This window comes from Oncorhynchus mykiss, chromosome 16, assembly GCF_057628025.1.
Source record: "Oncorhynchus mykiss isolate SJ-2025 chromosome 16, ASM5762802v1, whole genome shotgun sequence".
Taxonomy (NCBI): Eukaryota; Metazoa; Chordata; class Actinopteri; order Salmoniformes; family Salmonidae; genus Oncorhynchus; species Oncorhynchus mykiss.
In genome coordinates this window covers 26,221,637-26,245,746 of record NC_143037.1, presented here as the reverse complement: position 1 = coordinate 26,245,746, position 24,110 = coordinate 26,221,637, and the positions used below count along the sequence as shown (strand labels likewise).

At 40.8% G+C, this 24,110-nt stretch overlaps 1 protein-coding gene across 1 annotated transcript in view; it reads left to right on the top strand.

Annotated features, from left to right (window-relative positions):
- slc4a1b (solute carrier family 4 member 1b (Diego blood group)) overlaps positions 1-22,462 on the top strand; it is a 43,230-nt gene extending 20,768 nt beyond the window's left edge. The window contains exons 8-18 of the mRNA XM_021565428.3: positions 236-446; positions 3,902-4,105; positions 4,425-4,573; positions 5,737-5,931; positions 6,366-6,614; positions 6,956-7,045; positions 7,404-7,570; positions 7,991-8,232; positions 19,159-19,328; positions 19,481-19,654; positions 20,086-22,462. Of these exons, the coding sequence (XP_021421103.3) occupies positions 236-446; positions 3,902-4,105; positions 4,425-4,573; positions 5,737-5,931; positions 6,366-6,614; positions 6,956-7,045; positions 7,404-7,570; positions 7,991-8,232; positions 19,159-19,328; positions 19,481-19,654; positions 20,086-20,166 (1,932 nt within the window). The 3' untranslated portion in view covers positions 20,167-22,462. The remainder of the gene's footprint in view (positions 1-235; positions 447-3,901; positions 4,106-4,424; positions 4,574-5,736; positions 5,932-6,365; positions 6,615-6,955; positions 7,046-7,403; positions 7,571-7,990; positions 8,233-19,158; positions 19,329-19,480; positions 19,655-20,085) is intronic.
- The last annotated feature ends 1,648 nt before the right edge of the window (positions 22,463-24,110 follow it).

Genomic DNA, 24,110 nt, shown 5'->3' with positions numbered 1-24,110 from the left:
ACATGCATGTAAAATATGGGTGTTTCTAGGACTACAACCATGATACACATTCCATTTAGGAGAAATGCAAAACAATTTCTCCATCGAGCATGTTAATTATTCCAGGACTGGGCTTAATCTGTGTCAGGGAAACCGGCCCATATATATAACTTCACAACAATACAAAAAGACACTAGACATCATCCTCATACTCTCACATCCCAATTTCCCCTCTCTTCTTTTCCCTCTATCCCAGGTGTTCAACCAGGCGGCGTTCCAAGCACAGGGCGAACGGGAGCTGATGGACGCCGTGGCTGACTTCATGGACTGCAGCATCGTGATCCCTCCCACGGAGATCCAGGACGGGGCGATGCTCCAGTCCATCATCGGCTTCCAGAAGAAACTGCTGCAGGAGAGGCTCCGTCCCTCCGACCCCGTGTTGCGTCTGGACTTGAAACCCCGCAAATGTGGGTGGAGGCTCATTAACATATTCTACAATAATACAATAGATTAGAATGAATTAAAATAGCATCAATACATGAGCATACACATACATAAGTGTTGCAAAAACCCACTTGCATCCATAGCACCTGTTTTGTAGTTGGTTAATGGAGGTCTCCCTCTGTTAAAAAAAAACATACAGTTGAAGTCGGAAGTTTACATACACTTAGGTTGGATTCATTAAAACTCGTTTTTCAACCACTCCACAAATGTATTGTTAACAAATTATAGTTTTGGCAAGTCAGTTAGGACATCTACTATGTGCATGATACCAGTAATTTTTACAACAATTGTTTACAGACAGATTATTTCACTTATAATTCACTGTATCACAATTCCAGTGGGTCAGAAGTTTACATACTCTAAGTTGACTGTGCCTTTAAACAGCTTGGAAAATTCCAGAAAATTATGTAATAGCTTTAGAAGCCTCTGATAAGCTAATTGACATCATTTGAGTCAATTGGAGGTGTTCCTGTGGATGTATTTCAAGGCCTACCTTCAAACTCAGTGCCTCTTTGCTTGAAATCATGGGAAACCATGAGACCATGCAGCCATCATACCGCTCAGGAAGGAGACATGTTCTGTCTCCTAGAGATGAACGTACTTTGGTGCGAAAAGTGCAAATCAATCCCAGAACAACAGCAAAGGACATTGTGAAGATGCTGGAGGAAACAGGTACAAAAGTATCTATATCCACAGTTAAACAAGTCCCATATCAACATAACCCTAAAGGCCGCTCAGCAAGGAAGAAGCCACTGCTCCAAAACCGCCATAAAAAAAACTGACTACGGTTTGCAACTGCACATGGGGACAAAGATTGTATTTTTTCTGGTCTGATGAAACAAAAATACAACTGTTTGGCCATAATGACCATCATTATGTTTGGAGGTAGGTCGCGGTGTGACTGGGGTGGGTGATCTAGTGTGTTTATATCTATGTTGGCCTGGTATGGTTCCCAATCAGAGGCAGCTGTTTGTCGTTGTCTCTGATTGGGGATAATATTTAGGCAGCCATTTCCCCACTGTGTTTTGTGGGATCTTATTTTGAGTTAGTGCATGTTGCACCTCTTATGTTACGGTTCGTTGTTTGTTTCCTTTTTGTTTTGTAAGTTCACAAAAAAAAAAAGATGTGGAACTCAGAGCACGCTGCGCCTTGGTCCGTCTCTCCACACAGCCGTGACAATGATGGAGGACAATTATGTGGATATATTGAAGCAACGTCTCAAGACATCAGTCAGGAAGTTAAAGCTTGGTCGCAAATGGGTCTTCGAAATGTACAATGACCCCAAGCATACTTCCAAAGTTGTGGCAAAATGGCTTAAGGACAACAAAGTCAAGGTATTGGAGTGGCCATCACAACACCCTGACCACAATCCTATAGAAAATGTGTGGGCAGAACTGAAAAAGCGTGTGCGAGCAAGGAGGCCTACGAACCTGACTCAGTTACACCAGCTCGGTCAGGAGGAATGGGCCAAAATTCACCCAACTTATTGTGGGAAGCTTGTGGAAGGCTCCCAGAAACGTTTGATCCAAGTTAAACAATTTAAAGGCAACGCTACCAATACTAATTGAGTGTATGTACACTTCTGACCCACTGGGAATGTGATAAATAAAATAAATAAAAGCTGAAAAAAATCATTTTCTTAACTATTGTTCTGACATTTCACATTCTTAAAATAAAGTGGTGATCCTAACTGACCTAAGACAGGGAAAGGATTAAAGTATTAAATGTCAGGAATTGTGAAAAACTGAGTTTAAATGTATTTGGCTAAGGTGTATGTAAACTTCCAACTTCAACTGTAACCTTTTCCAGAAAAAAAATCATATCAGTGTTCCTCCCTAATTTAAATATTTTTTATTACAAGTACAGTACCAGTCAAAAGTTTGGACACCAACTTATTCCAGGGTTTTTCTTTATTTTTTACTATTTTCTATATTGTAGAATAATAGTGAAGACATCAAAACTATGAAATAACACATATATGGAATCATGTGGTAACCAAAAATGTGCTGAACAAATCAAAATATATTTTATATTTCAAAGTAGCCACCCTTTGCCTTGATGACAGCATTCCACACTCTTGGCATTCTCTCAACCAGAATCATGAGGTAGTCACCTGGAATGCATTTCAATGAATAGGTGTGCCTTGTTAATTTGTGGAATTTCTTTCCTTCGTAATGCGTTTGAGCCAATCAGTTGTGTTGTGACAAGGTAGGGATGGTATACAGAAGATTGCCCTATTTGGTAAAAGACCAAGTTCATATTATGGTAAGAACAGCTCAAATAAGTAAAGAGAAATGACAGACCATCATTTCTTTAAGACACAAAGGTCAGTCAATACGGAAAATTTCAAGAACTTTGAAAGTTTCCTTAAGTGCAGTCGTAAAAACCATCAAGCGCTATGATGAAACTGGCTCTCACGACCACCACAGGAAAGAAACACCCAGAGTTACCTCTGCTGCAGAGGACAAGTTCATTAGAGTTCACTGCACCTCAGATTGCAACCAAAATAAATGCTTCGCAGAGTTCAAGTAACAGACACAACTCATCATCAACTTTTCATGAGAGACTGCATAAATCAGGCCTTCATGGTCGAATTGCTGAAAATAAATCACTACTAAAGGACACCAATAAGACGAAGAGACTTGCTTGGTCCAAGAAACACAAGCAATGGACATTAGAGTGGTGGAAATGTGTCCTTTGGTCTGATGAGTCCAAATTTGAGATTTTTGGTTCCAACTGCCATGTCTTTGTGAGACCGCATGTGTGGTTCCCACTGTGAAGCATGAAAGAGCAGGTGTGGGGGTGCTTTGCGGGTGTCACTGTCTGTGATTTTATGTAGTATTCAAGGCACACTTAACCAGCATGGTTACCATGGCATTCTGCAGCAATACGCCATCCCATCTGGTTTGCGCTTAGTGGGACTATCATTTGTTTTTCAACAGGACAATGTCCCAAAGCACACATCCAGAATGTGTAAGGGCTAATTGACCAAGGGGAGTGATGGAGTGCTGCATCAGATGACCTGGCCTTCACAATCACCCGACCTCAACCAATTGAGAGGGTTTGGGATGAGTTGGACCGCAAAGTGAAGGAAAAGCAGCCAACAAATGCTCAGCATATGTGGGAACTCCTTCAAGACTGTTAGAAAATCATTCCTTGTGAAGCTGGTTGAGAGAATGCCAAGAGTGTGCAATGCTGTTATCAAGGCAAAGGGTGGCTACTTTGAAGAATCTAAAATCTAAAATCTATTTGATTCCATATTTGTTATTTCATAGTTTTGATGTCTCACTATTATTCTACAGTGTAGAAAATAGTACAAATGTAGAGAAACCCTTGAATGAGTAGGTGTGTCCAAACCTTTGACTGGTACTGTATATTCCAAACCTTCCCAGCTTAGCTATACTTAATATTTTCCTAGCTTCCAACCCATCTGGGCCTGCTCCTGAGGATCCTCTGGTTCGTACGGGTCAGCCGTTCGGCGGGATGATACGAGATGCGAAGAGACGCTACCAGCACTATGTGAGTGACTTCACTGATGCCCTCAACGCTCAAGTTCTCGCCGCTATTATCTTCATCTACTTCGCTGCCCTGTCCCCTGCCGTCACCTTCGGAGGATTGCTAGGTAAATACTGTCTGTGTGTGTTTGTGCCGTGAGTGCTTGATTACGTGTTCGAATGTATGTGTGTGTGTGTGTGTGTGTGTGTGTGTGTGTGTGTGTGTGTGTGTGTGTGTGTTTGTATATACATGTGTGTTCGTGTTATCTATGTGTCAGAGTGAGCCTGTCAGGTGTGCCACATGGGTGTGATTTGTACTTTGGGGACTATTCCGTTGGGCTAGGCAAGCTCAATCAAATGCAACTAAAATATTTGAATGAAAACAAATACTTTTCAAACCCATGTCTGTAACGCCATAACCTCTCCTTTCCCACTTCCCTACTTCAGCTGATAAGGTGGACAACATGATGGGTGTGTCTGAGCTCCTGATCTCCACCTGTGTCCAGGGAGTCATTTTCTGCTGCATCGCAGCCCAGCCCGTCCTGGTCATCGGCTTCTCAGGCCCACTTCTGGTGTTTGAGGAGGCCTTCTTTGCCGTGAGTGACTCCTCTTTTAACGCCACACCTGCAAAATGACTAAAGAGCTATGGCTCTCTACATCTGATCGACATGAAACTGATATTCCATCGTGCATGCAACGATGCATCTTATTCAAGTATTTTTGTTTGTGTGTTTTTTTCTTTCTGTTATGTTTGTGGTGTCATATCTGTTTCATCATATTTAATCAAATGTATGATGAATAGTAAATGGTCATGTGAGAATGATAAAGATGTGTATACGGCATATCCTATTAGTCCAGGCAATATGTGCCAAATTTTATATATTCACTTTTTAATAAAAGTATGATACTTGGTACACTTGTACAGTTTGGGGCCCTGATCATTTTCAAATATGGAGCCAGGGCCTCCCGGGTGGCGCAGTGGTCTAGGGCACTGCATCGCAGTGCTAGCTGTGCCACCAGAGACTCTAGGTTTGCGCCCAGGCTCTGTCGGAGCCGGACACGACCGGGAGGTCCGTGGGGCGACGCACAATTGGCCTAGCGTCGTCCAGGTTAGGGAGGGTTTGGCCGGTAGGGATATCCTTGTCTCGCACTAGCGACTCCTGTGGCGGGCCGGGCACAGTGCACGCTAACCAGGTCGCCGGGATGCGCGCTGTGTTAAGAAGCAGTGCAGCTTGGTCGGGGTGTGTTTCAGAGGACGCATGGCTTTCGACCTTCGTCTCTCCCGAGCCCGTATGGGAGTTGTAGCGATGAGACAAGATAGTAACTACTAACAATTGGGTACAAAAGGGGGTAAAATTCCCAAAATAAATAAATAATATGGAGCCAGGTGGTTGTGGCAGAATAGCAAAATGGCCCGCCTGGAGTGATTTTTGATGTTGTGCATGGCATCATTGTAAACATAGGGGTAGACATAGAACATTTTATGTCATTATTTTGGGTTTTGGAGATATGAGGTAAAATACATTATTTGGGTGTGTAGGAATGGAAAATGGCCACCACAGCCGTCATGAGTTGTTTTTATAATGGATCCATATCTGAAAATGTTCAAGGCTCCAAACTGTACAAGTGTACCAAGTTTCATGTTTTTATGAAAAATTTGACATCATTTTCACATCTCGCTTTGACTACAGTATATGTAGAATACCACTAAATATCACTGACAACTGGCAATAACCTGGAGTCTTTCCATTCCATTCAGTTCTGTAAGTCTCAGGACATTGAGTACATTGTGGGGCGTGTGTGGGTGGGCGTGTGGCTGGTGGTCATCGTGGTGCTCATCGTGGCGTTCGAGGGCAGTTTCTTGGTCCGCTTCATCTCCCGCTTCACCCAGGAGATCTTCTCCATCCTTATCTCCCTCATCTTCATCTACGAGACCTTCGCCAAGCTGGGCAGGGTATACATCACCATCCCACCTCTGTCCATCCTGTTACATGACACTACTCCACTGTCATTACTGTTAAATTACGTTAATCCCCTGTCATTACATTACATTTCTCCACTATCAACACTGTTACATTACATTATTACACTGTCATTACTGTTACATTACTCCACTGTCATTACCGTTACATTATGTTAATCCACTGTCATTGCATTACATTTCTCCACTGTCAATACTGTTACATTACATTATTACACTGTCATTACTGTTACATTACTCCACTGTTTCCAATCCTCTTGCTCACTCTTAACTTTGTTTCAATGTCCATTGCTGGTATCTGACTCAAAGGACCAGAGAAATAAATCATTGTTTTTGCTAAAAATCAGTAATGGAAATACAGGTTTTTCAAAAAGCACAGTCAACTTTCATCCAATCGCTGTCTGTAGATTTTCAAGGCCCACCCATTGATCCTGAACTACGACCACCTCAACAACACGGTGGAGGACCCATGGCACCCAGTGGTGATCCACAACCACCTGTATGACAACAGCACGGGCAACACCACCACCACAGTCAACATCCTGGACCGGGCCTACCCCAACACGGCCCTGCTCTCCATGTGCCTCATGTTTGGATGCTTCTTCATCGCCTTCTTCCTGCGCCAGTTCAAGAACGGGACCTTCCTACCTGGAAAGGTAATGATATTAATCAATACATTTTTATTCAACAATTTAATTTACATTTAAAGTGGCCTCAGCTATGTGAATACAACAATGCACACATTGAGGATAATGTCAACAGACTCATTTCAATTGTAGCATGATTTCCTTTCAACAGGGCGTGTATCTTTAGTTTGAACAACTTTTTTTTACATACCCACCCCCTCCCAGATTGGGGATCAATAAAGTTCAACTCAATTAAATTATTCAAGTGCTATAAGCACTTTAAATTATAAGACAGGGGACTCGGCACTAGCCTTGGAACCAGTCAGATACACTTGTCAAGCTTTGTTGTTATGTGTTTGTCTGCCTTTCAGATCCGGCGCTTGATTGGGGACTTTGGGGTGCCCATTGCTATTTTCTTAATGTGTGTTGTGGACATCAACATAGAGGATGCGTACACCCAGGTTAGTCCTTGCTAGCCTGGTCTCAGATATGTTTGTGCTCTTTCCAACTCCATTGCTCTGTCATTGTCAGACCAAACATGTTGGCATGGTGGCACAAACAGACTGGCACTCAGGCTAAGTCCTTATTTCTATGACTACAGGTTTTCTGGAAATTGTCAGACTACACAAAATTATTTTTTTTTAAATTACAAAGCATTTTCAACCCTACTTTCAACTAAAGTATAGCTATAGTATAGTATAGCTAAAGTGTAGCGTGAGTTAGCGTGAGTTGAGCATAATAAGCGTAACTTACCTGATGTAGGAATAGAACAAATTAATTCAAAGTTCGCCACCCTAACTGGTGTCTTTCCCTGGTTAGAAACTGGTCGTACCCAAGGGTCTGACGGTGTCAAACCCTGCTGCCAGAGGTTGGCTCATCAACCCGTTTGGCGAACACAAGACTTTCCCCGTGTGGGTCATGTTCGCTTGCTGTGTGCCCGCTTGTCTCGCCTTCATCCTCATCTTCCTAGAGTCCCAGATCACCACGTGAGTGACAGCTGTCAATCAGTAATCAGGCGATTTACAACGTTTACCGTTTAAAATCAGGCTTTTTCACTTGTAAATCAGGCCATTTACAAGTGAAATTGTGTGATTGTGAAATAAGTCATTGGATAGAAATTTCAGTTACAAAAGTAACTGAGATATGGAATAATAATTTATTGTGGAAAACATACTCAGAGAGTAATATGCTTGTATCTCCACCTTGCCCTCAGAAAGGCTGTAGGTTGTAGGGGCTAGGTTTTTTTTTCTGGACAGGGTTACATTATGATGGCCCTGTCCAAAACCCCTATTCCCCATCTCCTACACATTTGTTTCTAAGGGTTGTTTCTAGACAAGGCCATAGATACACAATCCTTACCCTTAACCTTTACCCCATAACCTAACCTTTATTTTCTTCCTTGTCAGTCTGATTGTAAGTAAGCCGGAGAGGAAGATGGTCAAAGGATCCGGCTTCCATCTGGACCTTCTCATCCTGGTGGGCATGGGCGGGTTTGGTGCCATTTTTGGCGTGCCGTGGCTGAGTGCCACCACCGTGCGTTCGGTTACCCACGCCAACGCCCTCACCGTCATGAGCAAGGGGCCCAAGCCGGAGATCGAGAAGGTTGTGGAGCAGAGGGTCAGTGGGATTTTGGTGGCTCTGCTCGTCGGTGAGTGACCTCACTACTTGATCACAGCGGTGGAAAAAGTACCCAATTGTCATACTTGAGTAAAAGTAAAGATACTGTACCTTAATAGAAAATGACTCAAGTAAAAGTGTAAGTCACCCAGTAAAATACTACTTGAGTAAAAGTCTAAAAATATATGGTTTTAAATATATTTAAGTATCAAAAGTGAATGTAATTGCAAAAATATACTTTAGTATCGAAAGTAAAAGTATAAATAATAATTCCTTATATTAAGCAAATCAGACGGCACCATTTTCTTTTTTTTATGGATAGCCGGGGGCACACTCCAACACTCAGACTTCACTTACAAACTAAGCATGTGTGTTTAGTGAGTCCGTCAAATCAGAGGCAGTACAGATGACCAGGGATGTTCTCTTGATAAGAACATGAATTGAACAATTTTCCTGTCCTACTAAGCATCCAAAATGTAACGAGCACTTTTGGGTGTCAGGGAAAATGTATGGAGTAAAAAGTACATTATTTTCTTTAGAAATGTAGTGAAAAAAAAGTCAAAGTTGTCAATAATATAAATAGTCAGGTAAAGTACAGAGACTCCTTGTGGTAGTGCTTTAAAGTATTTTGACTTAAGTACTTTATACCACTGCTTGATCGGTCAATTCTTATTCGTACCATATGGGGAAAAAAATATTTTCAGATACATGTGAAATATTTAAAATTGGCCAAATAATTAATTTTTTATTATTTAAAAAAAATGTATTAACCTTTTTCTCCCCAATTTCGTGATATCCAATTGCGGTCCAATTACGATCTTGTCTCATCGCTGCAACTCCCTAACGGGCTCGTGAGAGGAGAAGGTCGAGTCATGCGTCCTCCGAAACATGAGCCGCCAAGCTGCACTTCTTAACACACGCTCGCTTAACATGGAAGCAAGCTGCACCACTGTGTCGGAGGAAACACCGTTCAACTGACGACCATAGGCTGGGCCAATTGTGTGCTGCCCTATTGGACTCCCGGTCACGGCCGGTTGTGACACAGCCTGATCAAACCCCAGGCTGTAGTGATGCCGCAACATTGCGATGCAGTGCCTTAGACCGCTGCGGCACTTGAGAAGCCTTATTTAATACATTTTAAATACATTCCAACAAATACTGCAGAGATTATATGAAATGTATACATAGATGTATGCAAAATGTATATTAGAATATACAGTGCCTTTTGAAAGTATTCAGACCCCATTACTTTTTCCACCTTTTGTGACGTTACAGCCTTATTCTAAAATGTATTAAATTATTTTTATTCGCCTCATCAATCTACACACAATAACCAATAATGACAAAGGACAAATAGTTTTTTGACATTTTTGCTAATTTATAAAATAAAAAAACGGAAATATGACATTTACACAAGTATTCAGACCCTTTACTCAGTAAAAAGCACCTTTCGCAGCGATTACAGCCTCGGGTTTTTGGGTATGACGCTACAAGCTTGGCACACCTGTATTTGGGGAGTTTGTCCCATTCTTCTCTGCAGATCCTTTGAAGCTCTGTCAGGTTGGATGGGGAGTGTTGCTGCAAAGCTATTTTCAGGTCTCTCCAGAGATGTTCGATCGGGTTCAAGTCCGGGCTCTGGCTGGACCACTCAAGGACTTGTCCCGAAGGACAAGGCTGGACCACTCAAAGACTTGTCCCGAAGCCACTCCTGCGTTGTCTTGGCTGTGTGCTTAGGGTCATTGTCCTGAGAGAAGGCGAACCTTCGCCCCAGTCTGAGGTCCTGAGCGCTCTGGAGCAGGATTTCATCAAGGATCTCTCTGTACTTTGCTCCGATCTCGTTTCTCATGGTCTGAAAGTCTTTAGGTGCCTTTTGACAAACTCCAAGTGGGCTGTCATATGACTTTTACTGAGGAGTGGCTTCTGTCTGGTCACTCTACCATAAAAGCCTGATTGGTGGAGTGCTGCAGAGATGGTTGTTCTTCTGGAAGGTTCTCCCATCTCCATAGACGAACACTGGAGCTCTGTCAGATTGACCATCAGGTTCTTGGTCACCTCCCTAACCAAGGCCCTTCTCCCACGATTCGCATTGCTTCCTTTTTGCTCTGACATGCACTGTCAACTATGGGACCTTAAATAGACAGGTGTGTGCCTTTCCAAACCATGTCCAATCAATTGAATTTACACCAGGTGGACTCCAAGTTGTAGAAACATCTCAAGGATGATCAATGGAAACAGGATGAACCTGAGCTCAATTTTGAGTCTCATAGCAAAGGTGCTGAATATTTATATAAATAATATAAATATAAATATGTATGTTATTAATGTTTAATAAATATGCAAAAATGTCTTTAACCTGTTTTTGCTTTGTCATTATGGGGTATTTTGTGTAGATTTCTGAGGTTTTTTTATATACTGTATATACATTTCAGAATAAAGCTATAATGTAACAAAATGTGGAAAAAGTCAAGGCACTGTATGTGAAAAGCATCGGAAAACGTATTGAATGTAGTTCAAAATACATTCTGAAATACATTAAATAATGTATTTTAGAATATATTTTTAATGTATTTATCGATATTTTTGGTAAATACAAAAAAAATGCATTTAAATGTATTTCTAATAAATATATTTGGGATTAAAATGTATGGAAAATATTTAAAAAATGTGCCAAATCATATTGTAACGAAATGGTGACTGTATTAACAATGTAACAAGTGACAAAGAGCTCTTATCGGACAAGAGCACAAATAATAATATAATAATAATCAATAATTGTTCTTTTTATTTAGCATAGAAAAACATATTTTTTCATCAAAAATTGTGAATAACTTACCACAGGTTAATGAGAAGGGTGTGTTTGAAAGGATGCACATAACTCTGCAATGTTGGGTTGTATTGGGAAGTCTCAGTTTTAAATCATTTTCCACACACAGTTTGTGCCTGTATTTAGTTTTCATGCTAGTGAGGGCCGAGAATCCACTCTAACATAGGTACGTGGTTGCAAAGGGCATCAGTGTCTTAACGGCGCGATTTGCCAAGGCAAGAAACTCTGAGCGCAGCCCTACCAACATAGTCCCTGTGCCCAAGAACACTAAGGTAACCTGCCTAAATGGCTACCGACCCGTAGCACTCACGTCTGTAGCAATGAAGTGCTTTGAAAGGCTAGTTATGGCTCACACCAACACCATTATCCCAGAAACCCTAGATGCAATCTCTATTGCACTCCACACTGCCCTTTCACACCTGGACAAATGGAACACCTATGTGAGAATGCTATTCATTGACTACAGCTCAGCGTTCAACACCGCAGTGCCCTCAAAGCTCATCAATAAGCTAAGGACCCTGGGACTAAACACCTCCCCAACTGGATCCTGGACTTCCTGACAGGCCGCCCCCAGGTGGTAAGGCTAAGTAACAACACATCCGCCATGCTGAACGTCAACACAGGGGCCCCTCAGGGTTGAGTGCTCAGTCCCCTCCTGTATCCCCTGTTCACTCATGATTGCACGGCCAGGCACGACTCCAACACCCTCATTAAGTTTGCCAATGACACAACAGTGGTAGGCCTGATCACCAACAACGACAAGACAGCCTTTAGGGAGGAGGTCAGAGACCTGGCCGTGTGGTGCCAGGACAACAACCTCTCCCTCAACATGATCAAGACAAAGGAGATGATGATTGTGGACTACAGGAAAAACTGGACCGAGCACGCCTCCATTCTCAGCAACCGGGCTGCAGTGGAGCAGGTTGAGAGCTTCAAGTTCCTTGGTGTCCACATCACCAACAAGCAAACATGGTCCAAGCACACCAAGACAGTCATTAACCTGATGACGGGTTAAGGGTTCCCTTTTGGGAACATCCCCTCCCACGTTCAGGTGGAACGTGGCGCATGGAACGCAAAAATATTCTTAGAAATATTTAACCTCCACACATTAATGTGTCCAATACCTCAAATGAAAGATAAACAAACACCTTGTTCATCTACCCAGCATGTCAGATTTTTAAATGTTTTACGGCGAAAACACACCACATATTTATATTAGACCACCACCGAAACGAAGACAAGAGGCAGCCATTTTGTCCCAGAAAATATAAAATTATAAAAGCAGGATTAAAAAATAAATCATTCACTAACATTTTGAAAATCTTCATCAGATGACAGTAATAGGACATGTTACACAATACATTTTTTTTTCAATAATATGCCATTTATATCCATAAATGTCCATTTACATTGAATTCATGTTCAGAAAATACTCAAAAATGTCCGCAGAAAATATAGGTAGCGCCGCAAGATAACGTAAATAGCCATCATAAACTTTGACTAAATATACATGTTCTACATATATTTAGAAAGATACACTGCTTCTTAATGCAATCGCTTTGTTACATTTCTTTTTAACGTTACAGAAATCGCTCACTATTCAATATTCTGAGACGGCGCTCAGATATAAGCTATATTTCTCCGCTATGTTGGAGTCAACAGAAACACACAATTTCAGCATAAATATTCCCTTACCTTTGATGGTCTTCGTTCAGAATGTACTGGAAGGGTTCATACTTACCCAAAACATCGTTTGGTTTCAAGTCTTGTGTCTTTGTATTAGCATCTGCTAACAATATCAGCTGAAATGCACCCAAAATGTCCTCTGGTCCGGAAAAGTTGCGCATCAAAACTTCAAAATTACATATTATATGTCGACTAAACAGGTCAAACTAAGTGCAGAATCAAGCTTTAGGATGTTGTAAACATACAAAACAATTTTCAATTCAACCGGTCATTGTTAGTCCTCCTCCGGAGTGCTGGAACAAAGGAATGGCTGGGACCAATTCGCGCCCTAACGCACAGGTATTTTCTCGCGGCACTCACTCAATTCACTCCCATAGGGCCAATTCTCGCGGGATTTGAACGATTGAACGCTCTACTGAATGAGGACATGTAGTGGAAGACATAGAAAGTGTCCCCAGATCCATAGCTGGTTGGGAAGGGTGGGGGCGATCACGTCAAAGTTGCCCCCAACTTTCATGACAACAAAACTAGTTTGGAAGAATGCCTGCCCTGTGAGTTATGCTATACTTACAGACATAATTCCAACGGTTTTAGAAGCTTTAGAGTGTTTTCTATCCAATAATAATTATTATATGCATATATTAGTAATTTTTGACAGATTTATTTTCAGTTTACTATGGGCACGCAATTCCTCCAAAGGGGGCAGTATTCTGCCTAGCCTTAAGAGGTTTAAGAGGGCACGACAAAACCTATTCTCCCTCAGGAGACTGAAAAGATTTGACATGGGTCCTCAGATCCTCAAAAGGTTCTACAGCTGCACCATCGAGAGTAACCTCTATACCAGGCGGTGTCAAAGGAAGACCATAAGACTCCAGCCACCCTAGTCATAGACTGTTCTCTCTGCTACCGCATGGCAAACGGTACCAGAGCACCAAGTCTAGGTCCAAGAGGCTTCTATAAACAGCTTCTGCCCCCAAGCCATAAGACTCCTGAACACCTAATCAATTGACTACCCAGACTATTTGTATATTGCACACAAAAAAATCATACAATGAGGAAAGACCTGTGTGTTGTCCTTGTTAATGCAGACAGAAAAGAGCACCAACTTCTTAATCATAGCCTCAATTTTGTCCCGCACGATGAATATAGTTGTGGAGAGTTCCTGTAATCCTAGATTCAGATCATTCAGGCAAGAAAAACATCACCCAGATAGGCCAGTCGTGTGAGAAACTCGTCATCATGCAAGCGGTCAGACAAGTGAAAATTATGGTCAGTAAAGAAAACTTTAAGCTCGTCTCTCAATTCAAAAATATGTGTCAATACTTTGCCCCTTGATAACCAGCACACTTCTGTATGTTGTAAAAGTGTTACATGGTTGCTGCCCATATCATTGTATAATGCAGAAAATACACAAGAGTTCAGAGGCCTTGCTTTAACAAAGTTAACCATTTTCACTGTAGTGTCCAAAATGCCTTTCAAGCTGTCAGGCATTCCCTTGGCAGCAAGAGCCTCTTGTGGATTCTGCAGTGTACCCAAGTAGTGTCGGGAGCAACTGCTTGCACGCGCGTTACCACTCCACTATGTCACCCCTGTCATGGCTTTTGCGCCATCTGTACAGAAAACAACACATCTTGACCACCAAAGTCCATTTGATGTCACAAAGCTGTCTAGTACTTTAAACATATCCTCTCATGTTGTCCTGGTTTCCAGTGGTTTGCAGAAGAGGATGTCTTCTTTAATTTAACCCCAAAAATTTTACAGACATATACCAGGAGCTGTGCCAGGTCTGCCACATCTGTTGACTCATTCAGCTGTAACGCATAGAATTCACTAGCTTGTATGCGAAGCAGTAATTGTTTCTAAACATCTCCTGCCGTGTCACTGATGCGTCGTGAAACAGTGTTGTTTGATGGAGGCATTGTCTGTAGAGTTTTTTTTGGCCTTTTCCCCCAGCATTGTTCCAGCCAAAGCCGCAGCAGCAGGAAGAATTAATTCCTCCACAATAGTATGGGGCTTGCCTGTCCTAGTCACACGGTAGCTCAACATATAAGACACTTCTAGCCCCTTCTTATTAATGTTATCTGTTGATTTTATACGTCTTACTACTCAAAAGTCGTCTTTATTCTCACTCAAAAACGGCCATGGCTTATTTTTCTAATTGTCATGTTTTGTTTCTAAATGTCTGCGTAAGAGTGACGGTTTCCCGCAAAAGAGTAATGGTTAATGTGATTGGATGTTAATTGTTTGACTAGGCTATCTGTATTTGACATTGTGTTGTTATTTCGCTGAACACTAGTTGGTTTGATTTTATTTTTTCTAGTGAAACAAGAGGCGGGAAAAAGACTCACCCAAATGTATAGCCCTGTTGTAAAATATAAATGTACTGTTTGAAAATCAAATCAAATCAAATGTATTTATATAGCCCTTCTTACATCAGCTGATATATCAAAGTGCTGTACAGACACCCAGCCTAAAACCCAAAACAGCAAGCAATGCAGGTGTAGAGGTACGGTGGCTAGGGAAAACTCCCTAGAAAGGCCAAAAATTAAGAAGACACCTGGAGAGTAACCAGGCTATGAGGGGTGTCCAGTCCTCTTATGGCTATGCCAGGTGGAGATTATAACAGAACATGGCCAAGATGTTCAAATTTTCATAAATGGCCAGCATGGTCAAATAATAGTAATCACAGTTAACAGGTCAGGGTTCCATAGCCGCAGGCAGAACAGTTGAAACTGGAGCAGCATCACGGCCAGGTGGACTGGGGACAACAAGGAGTCATCATAGGGCATGGTCCTAGGGCTCAGGTCCTCCTAGAGAGAGAAAGAAAGAAAGAAAGAAAGAAAGAAAGAAAGAAAGAAAGAATTAGAGAGAACATACTTAAATTCACACAGGACACTGGATAAGACAGGATAAATACTCCAGCTATAACAGACTGACCCTAGCCCCCCGACACATAAACTACTGCAGCATCAATACTGGAGGCTTTTTTGTTCTAATCAGGATTCTAGCAGCCGTATTTAGCACTAACTAAAGTTTATTTAGTGCTTTGTCTGGGTCGCCGGAAAGTAGAGCATTGCAGTAGTCTAACCTAGAAGTAACAAAAGCATGGATAAATTTTTCGGCATCATTTTTGGATAGAAAGTTTCAGATTTTTGCAATGTTACGTAGATGGAAAAAAGCTATCCTTGAAACAGTCTTGATATGTTCTTCAAAAGAAAGATCATGATCCAGAGTAACGCCGAGGTCTTTTACAGTTTTATTTGAGACAACTGTACAACCATCAAGATTAATTGTCAGATTCAACAGGAAATCTCTTTGTTTCTTGGGACCTAGAACAAGCATCTTTGTTTTGTCCGAGTTTAAAAGTAGAAAGTTTGCAGCCATCCACTTCCTTTTGTCTGAAACACATGCTTCCAGCGAGGGCAATTTTGGTGCTTCATCATGTTTCATTGAAATCTACAGCTGTGTGTCATCCGCATAGCAGTGAAAGTTAACATTATGTTTTCGAATGACATCCCCAAGAGGTAAAATATATAGTGACAACAATAGTGGTCCTAAAACGGAACCTTGAGGAACACTGAAATTTACAGTTGATTTGTCAGAGAACAAACCATTCACAGAGACAAACATTTTTTCAAAATATGAATCACATTTTTATTTGGCGTTACCTCCGAGATCATTGCGCATACCCCTGTGAATTATAATATTTTCCACCAACAAAAATATTGTATTTTTAAATGTTTGAAGCTGGTTTACAAAACCCAAAAGTAAAATACACAAAAACAAAACTTAAGAATGGGAAGCATAGAAATAGAGCTCATGGAAGAGATCTACCGCTTCTTAGACTTCCTTTCAATGAGAATGACAGATCTACACTCAACAAAAAGATAAACGCAACGTGCAACAATTCCAGCGATTTTACTGAGATACAGTTCATATAAGGAAATCAGTCAATTGAAATAAATTCATTAGGCCCTAATCTATGGATTTCACATGACTGGCAATAAAGATGTGCATCTGTTTGTCACAGATTCCTTTAAAGAAAGGTAGGGGCACAAAGCGAGGTCCATACAGAAATGGTTTGTCGAGATCGGTGTGGATCCCATCAAACAGCTTTGGGATAAATTGGAATGCCAACTGCAAGCCAGGCCTAATCACCCAACATGTGCCCAACCTCACTGATGCTCTTGTGGCTGAATGGAAATAAGTCCCCGCATCAATATTCCAACATCCAGTGGAAAACCTTCCCAGAAGAGCGGAGGCTGTTTTAGCAGCAAAGGGGGGGGGGGGGGACCAACACCTTGGGGAGTACGTAGAAAGCGTAAGCTCGTTGATGGCACATTCACAGCTCAATAGGGACTCATTGGAACGCAGCGCTTTCAAAACCTGGGGCACTTCCGGATTGGATTTTTCTCAGGCTTTCGCCTGCAACATCAGTTCTGTTATACTCACAGTATCTTTACAGTTTTGGAAACGTTAGAGTGTTTTCTATCCAAAGCTGTCAATTATATGCATATTCTAGCATCTTGTCCTGACAAAATATCCCGTTTGAAACGGGAACGTTTTTTTTCCAAAAATGAAAATACTGCCCCTAGAGTCGCAACAGGTTAATGCCCATGATTTTGGAATGAGATGTTTGACGAACAGGTGTCCACATACCTGTTCTAGAGCACTCTGGAACAACGGTACAGTGAAGCCTAATCATTACAACAATTATTAACTTGTTTTAAAAAATTGGCCGCACTGGTGCTCCCAAAATTACATTTCAGGTCTCACAGCAAAATATATGAGTATATGCGACCAAAATGGTATCACTTAAGAGCCCTGGTTGTAAGGCATAACAATGACCATAGGAGCCACGCTAATAATTTTGTACAGTATGTTCAGTGTCCTTTCGAAGTCAAAATCACCACAGAAACAACCTTTCCAAATGGAAATAAACAAGTACAAAGATATAGTTGTCTGATTATCACCTGCCATATGCAGAGTACATGACCCGATGTTTACTAATTCCAGTGGTGGAAAAAGTACCCAATTGTCCTAATTTTTTTGTGTGTTTTTGTTGTTGTTGAATTTTACCCCCCTTTTCTCCCCAATTTCGTGGTATCCAATTGTTAGTAGCTACTATCTTGTCTCATCGCTACAACTCCCGTACGGGCTCGGGAGAGACGAAGGTTGAAAGTCATGCGTCCTCCGATACACAACCCAACCAAGCCGCACTGCTTCTTAACACAGCGCGCATCCAACCCGGAAGCCAGCCGTACCAATGTGTCGGAGGAAACACCGTGCACCTGGCAATCTTGGTTAGTGTGCACTGCGCCCGGCCCGCCACAGGAGTCGCTGGTGCGCGATGAGGCAAGGATATCCCTACCGGCCAAACCCTCCCTAACCCGGACGACGCTATGCCAATTGTGCGTTGCCCCACAGACCTCCCGGTCGCGGCCAGTTACGACTGAGCCTGCCCAATTGTCATACTTGAGTAAAAGTAAAGATACCTTAATAGAAAAGGGCTGAAGTAAGAAAGTAACTCAGTATAATAGTAGTTGAGTAATAGTATAAAGGTATTTGGTTTTAAATATACTTAAGTATCAAAAGTAAAAGTATAAATCATTTCAAATTCCTCATACTAAGCAAACCAGAAAGCACACTTTTTAGATTTTTTCTTTAAGGATAGCCAGGGGCACACTCCAACACTGTTTAGTGAGTCTACCAGATCAGAGGAAGTAAGTATGACCAGGGATGTTCTCTTGATAAGTGCATGAATGGGACTATTTTCCTGTCCTGGTAAGCATTCAAAATGTAACGAGTATTTTTGGGTGTCAGGAAAAATATTTTAAGTAAAAAGGACATTATTTTCTTTAGTAATATAGTGGAGTAAAAGTAAAATGTGTCAAAAATATAAATAGTAAAGATACCAAGAAAAAAAACTGCTTAAGTAGTGCTTTAAAGTAGCTTTACTTAAATATTTTACACCACTGACTAAATACAAAAACCTTGAGAAACATACACATTGGATATTGCCATAAACCAGGGGAGGCTGGTGGGGGGAGTTATAGGAGGACAGGCTCATTGTAATGGCTGGAATGGTATAAATGGAACAGAGTTAAACACATTGTTTCCATGGGTTTGATGTGTTTAGTACCATTCCATTGATTCCTTTCCAGACATTACAATGAGCCATTCCTCCCTATAACTCCTCCAACCAGTCTCCACTGCCACGCACAATACAGCAACTGTTCACTGTGTCCTTTTTGCAGTATTATTGATAGATAGTGGCCCATTTTATACTGTAGTATAGGTAAAAACAGATCTAGGATCATTTTCACCCCCCCAATCCTAACTTTAACCATTAGTGGGGGAAATGCAAAACTGACCCCATCAGTGTCTAGGGGAATCTTCATCCTTCACCTGTATTGACGAAGCTAATTAAAACCTGTTTGTATCCAGGTCTGTCCATTCTCATGGAGCCCATCCTGAAGATGATTCCGATGACGGCTCTGTTCGGTATCTTCCTCTACATGGGAATCACCTCGCTCAACGGGATCCAGTTGTGGGATCGCATTCTGCTCCTGCTCGTCCCCAAGAAATACCACCCAAACGAGCCCTACGCCACCAGGGTATATTAACAGACAGCAGATCCCTGACACAGTATGCCCACTGTATGCCTCCGTATTCTTGTGTATTGGCTACGACTCCCTCAAAAAGGAGATGGTATTAGTAAATAAATAAGAATCAGAATTCCTTTTCTCCCTATTCACACTTGCACTAGGTGTCAACGGGCAGGATGCACCTATACACAGCCATCCAGGTGGTGTGTCTGGCTGTGCTGTGGATCGTCAAGTCCAGCCCGGCCTCCCTGGCCCTGCCCTTCGTTCTCATCCTCACTATCCCCCTCCGCATGGCCATGACCGGACGCTTCTTCACCGAACTGGAGATGAAATGTGTAAGTAGACATCAGGGTGTTGTGTGTGTGTGGTCCTATTATTATTACAGCTTGGTGCCGGTAATGGTAAAGCTGTGGGTTCAATTCCCAAAGGGGATCAGATACACATACGAAAAAAGGAATGCACCCACTGTACTGCAAGTTGCTTTGAATAAAAATGATCTACTAAGTGGCATATTATTATTATTTGTACAATACAGAACAATACAGTACAATGAAGCATACCTACAGACAACCTCACTCCCTCCCTCATCTATACCATGCTGTTCATCATTGTGGGTTGAATCTTCATTTGAAATCAGTCAATGGAAGGCCTTTGTTTGGTTTGGTCTCATGCATAAAGCAAACAATGAGCACAGCGTTTGTTGAGGTTGACGTCGAATGAGATTGTTCCTTACTGTTATGTATTTCCTTGTTCTGTTGTGTTTCAGTTGGACGCCGACGACGCTAAGGTGACATTTGAGGAGGAACCTGGACAGGATGTCTACAATGAAACTCAGATGCCATTGTAGACATCTGGACCCACCATTTTTATCCAAAAGCCATTTATTTTATTTATCTGACATGACAAAGTATTTTAGTAGGATTCTTGTTTTTGTCTACTACCGTATGAACTGAAATATATATATTTTGGAGTGTTTTTAAACCATCATGAAGCCCAAATAGTAGGTTATGACCATTAGATTTCAAATATAAGAAATTGTCAGTTAAGGAAAAATGATTTGTTAAAGAGTTGAATATATCTTCTGTATATTTGCCTATTTCTTTCCAGTCAAACATTCCTGCAGCCATATATGTGTGTATTTATGCAGCAAACAGCTCTTGCCACCATGATAATACTTTGGCCTATGATAGTGTGTTAATTACATATTGCCCTATTGACTTTCCACCTTTGTAAAGCCTTTAAAAAGGTTTTGACTTAGAACTATTATCTTGCAAAGAATTGTACAAGAAGGCTTTATTCCATATAAGAATGATGTTTTGCACGTCTGCCCACCATTATGGTAATTCTTTAACAGTTGAGCTGAAAAGCAGACAGCTGTAGACTGAAGCCATATCAGTGTCAATATCGTTCACATTTTTAAGGAGTTTTATCCATGAATTACAAACCTACAATATGACTGAAGAAGCAAAATCACTCAAACGTGCCTTTCGAATAACTTTTAGGTATTGTTTTACGTAATGATATGAAATACCATGGAGATAAATTCTTAAAATGCTTTTATTTTAATTTAAGCCCTTGGGGATTGTGGAATGTTATGGATTTAAATATTGTATAAAAGAGATTTGAACAATAGAGCTAGCAAGCTTGTAGTCCTAAAAACGGAAATGAGTAACCTCTGGTTTGTTAAGCCATTCCAATGAGGAACATTCATGGGGAAAGAATGGGGTTTTGGGATAAATGTTGAAAAAAAGTCTGAGGAGATCTAATAAGTTCTGTTCTATGAGATAGTATCAGTCAGTTAGCATGACGTTTATGAATTATGAAGCCTTTATGTGCTGTATGTGGTGGTTTTGATTACATAAATGCTTCAACATTCACAAAACAATACGTTAGCAGATGAAGATTATCTCATAGAACAAAACGTTAAGATCTCCTAAACCTGTGTTTACCACAGACCTTATTTTCAGCGTTTATCCAAAAACCCTTTAAAATAACCATTCATTTTCGCATAGACTTTGGCAAACGAAATGTGGTGGTTAGTGCCTACAGAAAGACACCATTACTACTATCTATATGTACATACATCAAGGCTAAAATCATAAATTAAAAGTATATTTGAAGAGAGGATGGAGGGATGCATAGGGGTGTGTTTAATTAAACTTTTTATTGATAGGTCTGACAGTGTTTCTTTGTTGTTGTGATCTCTTCTCAACATCAATTAAATGCTTCAAAAATATATACATAGTGATTTCACTTTCTTTGTATTCGTCACTAATCGGTTGCCGTCGGTAAACGCACCCTTTCGTCCACCTGATTGGTTACTTTGCACTGACCCGCTCATACTTTAAAAAACATTTTTTTTTTTAATAAACACGGTCATATGAGAGAAGGCAACTTACATTGGCGGGGGTACGTAACTTACATTGGCGGGGGTACGTTATATATGGCGTCCCTTCTATATGGCGTCCCTTCTATATGGCGTCCCTTCTATATGGCGTCCCTTAATGAAGCAAGAAGGAGATTTCACAGCAGAAAATTTGAATATTTTCACAAGGATTCATTTAATTGGATTTCAGAGGAGGAATGGAGGGGAAAATAGAGGTTGAACAGAAAGAGGGAGGCAGAGGTAGAATCTGTTGAAGATGGCAGAAAAGAGTGAGGAGGTGTGTCGTAAAAGATTGGTGTCAAGTGCAAACAGTGAGCCCTACACCAGACCGAGTTCTGGGGGTGAAATAGAAGTGAATGAGGACGAGTTAAGTGAGGTGGAAAGTGTGGTGAAGACGGAGCCTAATCCATTTGTGGTTTCAGGGAGGGTGGAGAAGGAGTTGGTTTGAGTTGAATGACCGTGGAATTATGATAAACTCGAATTTTTCTTCAAAACAGGTTGTAAAAGCATGCTAGACATTTTAGAATAAATCATACCTAGTTTGATTCTGTGACAAACGGTGAATTAGTTATTGATTTATACAGCTTTAAATTGCATTTTAAAGATTGTGTGTGTATTTCTATCAACTGGATTTTTTTATTTTTAAATTCAAAACAAAGGTCTAGCATACTTTTACAATACTTATAGAATAAACCATATAAATGTGTATGTTTCTGTGACAATCAATAAAATAGTTATTGATTTTTACAATTTTAAATGGCTTTTGAATGTGTGAATATAAAATCAACTTTACCTTTGTGAGCTAACTTTAGTAACCTAACCAATTCGCTATAGTATTAACTGGTAACGTTATACGACTCCTTGCCGTTCCTCAAGTTATAACGCGTTTGTTGATTACTGGACCCTGGCAATCTGTGTGAAATGTTAGAAGTTAGTTCGTTAGCTAACTATAACTAGTTATCTGTGAATTCATGTTTTCCCTCTACAGTATGTGGTTCATTTTCAGAATGAGAGAATTGGGTGACAATGAGGCGTTGCTTGTTAAACAAATGTAGCTGGGCCTGGCTTAAGATGGATGTCACTATAGAGGTGAAAGGAACACCACACACTTTCCCTCTTTCTCACTTTTACAATACAGTGGCTAAAAAGGGGTATGCCAGGTGTACTCTCTGCCTGAAAGATATCAATTATGCCAACAAAGGGTATAATGCTCTGGTGGAACAGATGTCCACTGGCAGAAAGTGTACAATGTAATAATGTTCAGTGTAGCCCAAAGATATTGCTTTTGTTGTGTTGAACTTGACAGTAACACTTGTGAGTGAGGGGGGATTCTTAAATTATTTTTTAAAACTCAGTGAATGTTATTTCTAAGTGCAATATTTAGGTGTGTGTGTGGTCACAAGCTTTCTATTATAAAGGCTGTCACGGCTTACTGCAATATTAGGTTATTGTTCTTTCTCGTTTGCAGTAAAGTCTAGGCAACAAATAACATTGGATTGCTTTCTTTCCATTTCTTAACTGTGAGTTAGGTTCACATTAACCACTTATTTTACACACAGAGACTGATCATGTAAATCATATTCTTTGTTGTTTAATTAGTTAAATCCTGCATTTCCCCCTAGTAGGATTTTATTTTGCATGTTTCTGCTTTAGTCAGAACTGACTTTTTGTAGCACGTTAGAAACATTTTCGCAGCAGATTAGGATAATTAACATAGCAGGTTAGGATAATTAGGTTAGGGGAAGGGTTAACTAAAATGCAAAAAAATATATATATACATTTGACAAAAGCTGTATTCCAGGTTTTATGGACACGCCTGGTACCTGAAATTGATGATGGATGTCACGCACCGAGAGTTAAGTGTGGATTCTGGGGACGAACCGTTTTTATTATGGTGTTTCAAACAACTGGAAACACGAAAACATTTACTAATTAGAATAATGACATCAGTGATCATGTCGGAAAGCCTGTAACTGTGGAGCGCACTGAGGTTGGAAGTCAGAGACTTTTCGTGGGAAACGACCAATCGGAGGAGAGAGTGTGACTATGCGCCTGACCAGCGTGCAGGGGCAGACTATTTATTTATACATACACTAGATGACTAATAGAGGGCGCTGTGTTGAAGCCTCCGTGCCTCCCATCTTGACAATCGCCCTTCACAATAAATGTGTTTTTGTCACATTTATTCTATTACAGACACGTAAATGCATACTTTTACAACAAAATACTTAAACATGTAATTTTGTCCTTGAAATATTTTAATTGAAATACTGTAGAATTCAATTAATTCCTATGAAGAACTGCTTCTACTGGGGAGTGTCATTATGGCCAACCTGTGACTTCAAATGGTCGTCACTAGTTACGAAAGCCACAAAGTCATAAACCCCACCTATTTCAAAAATTGA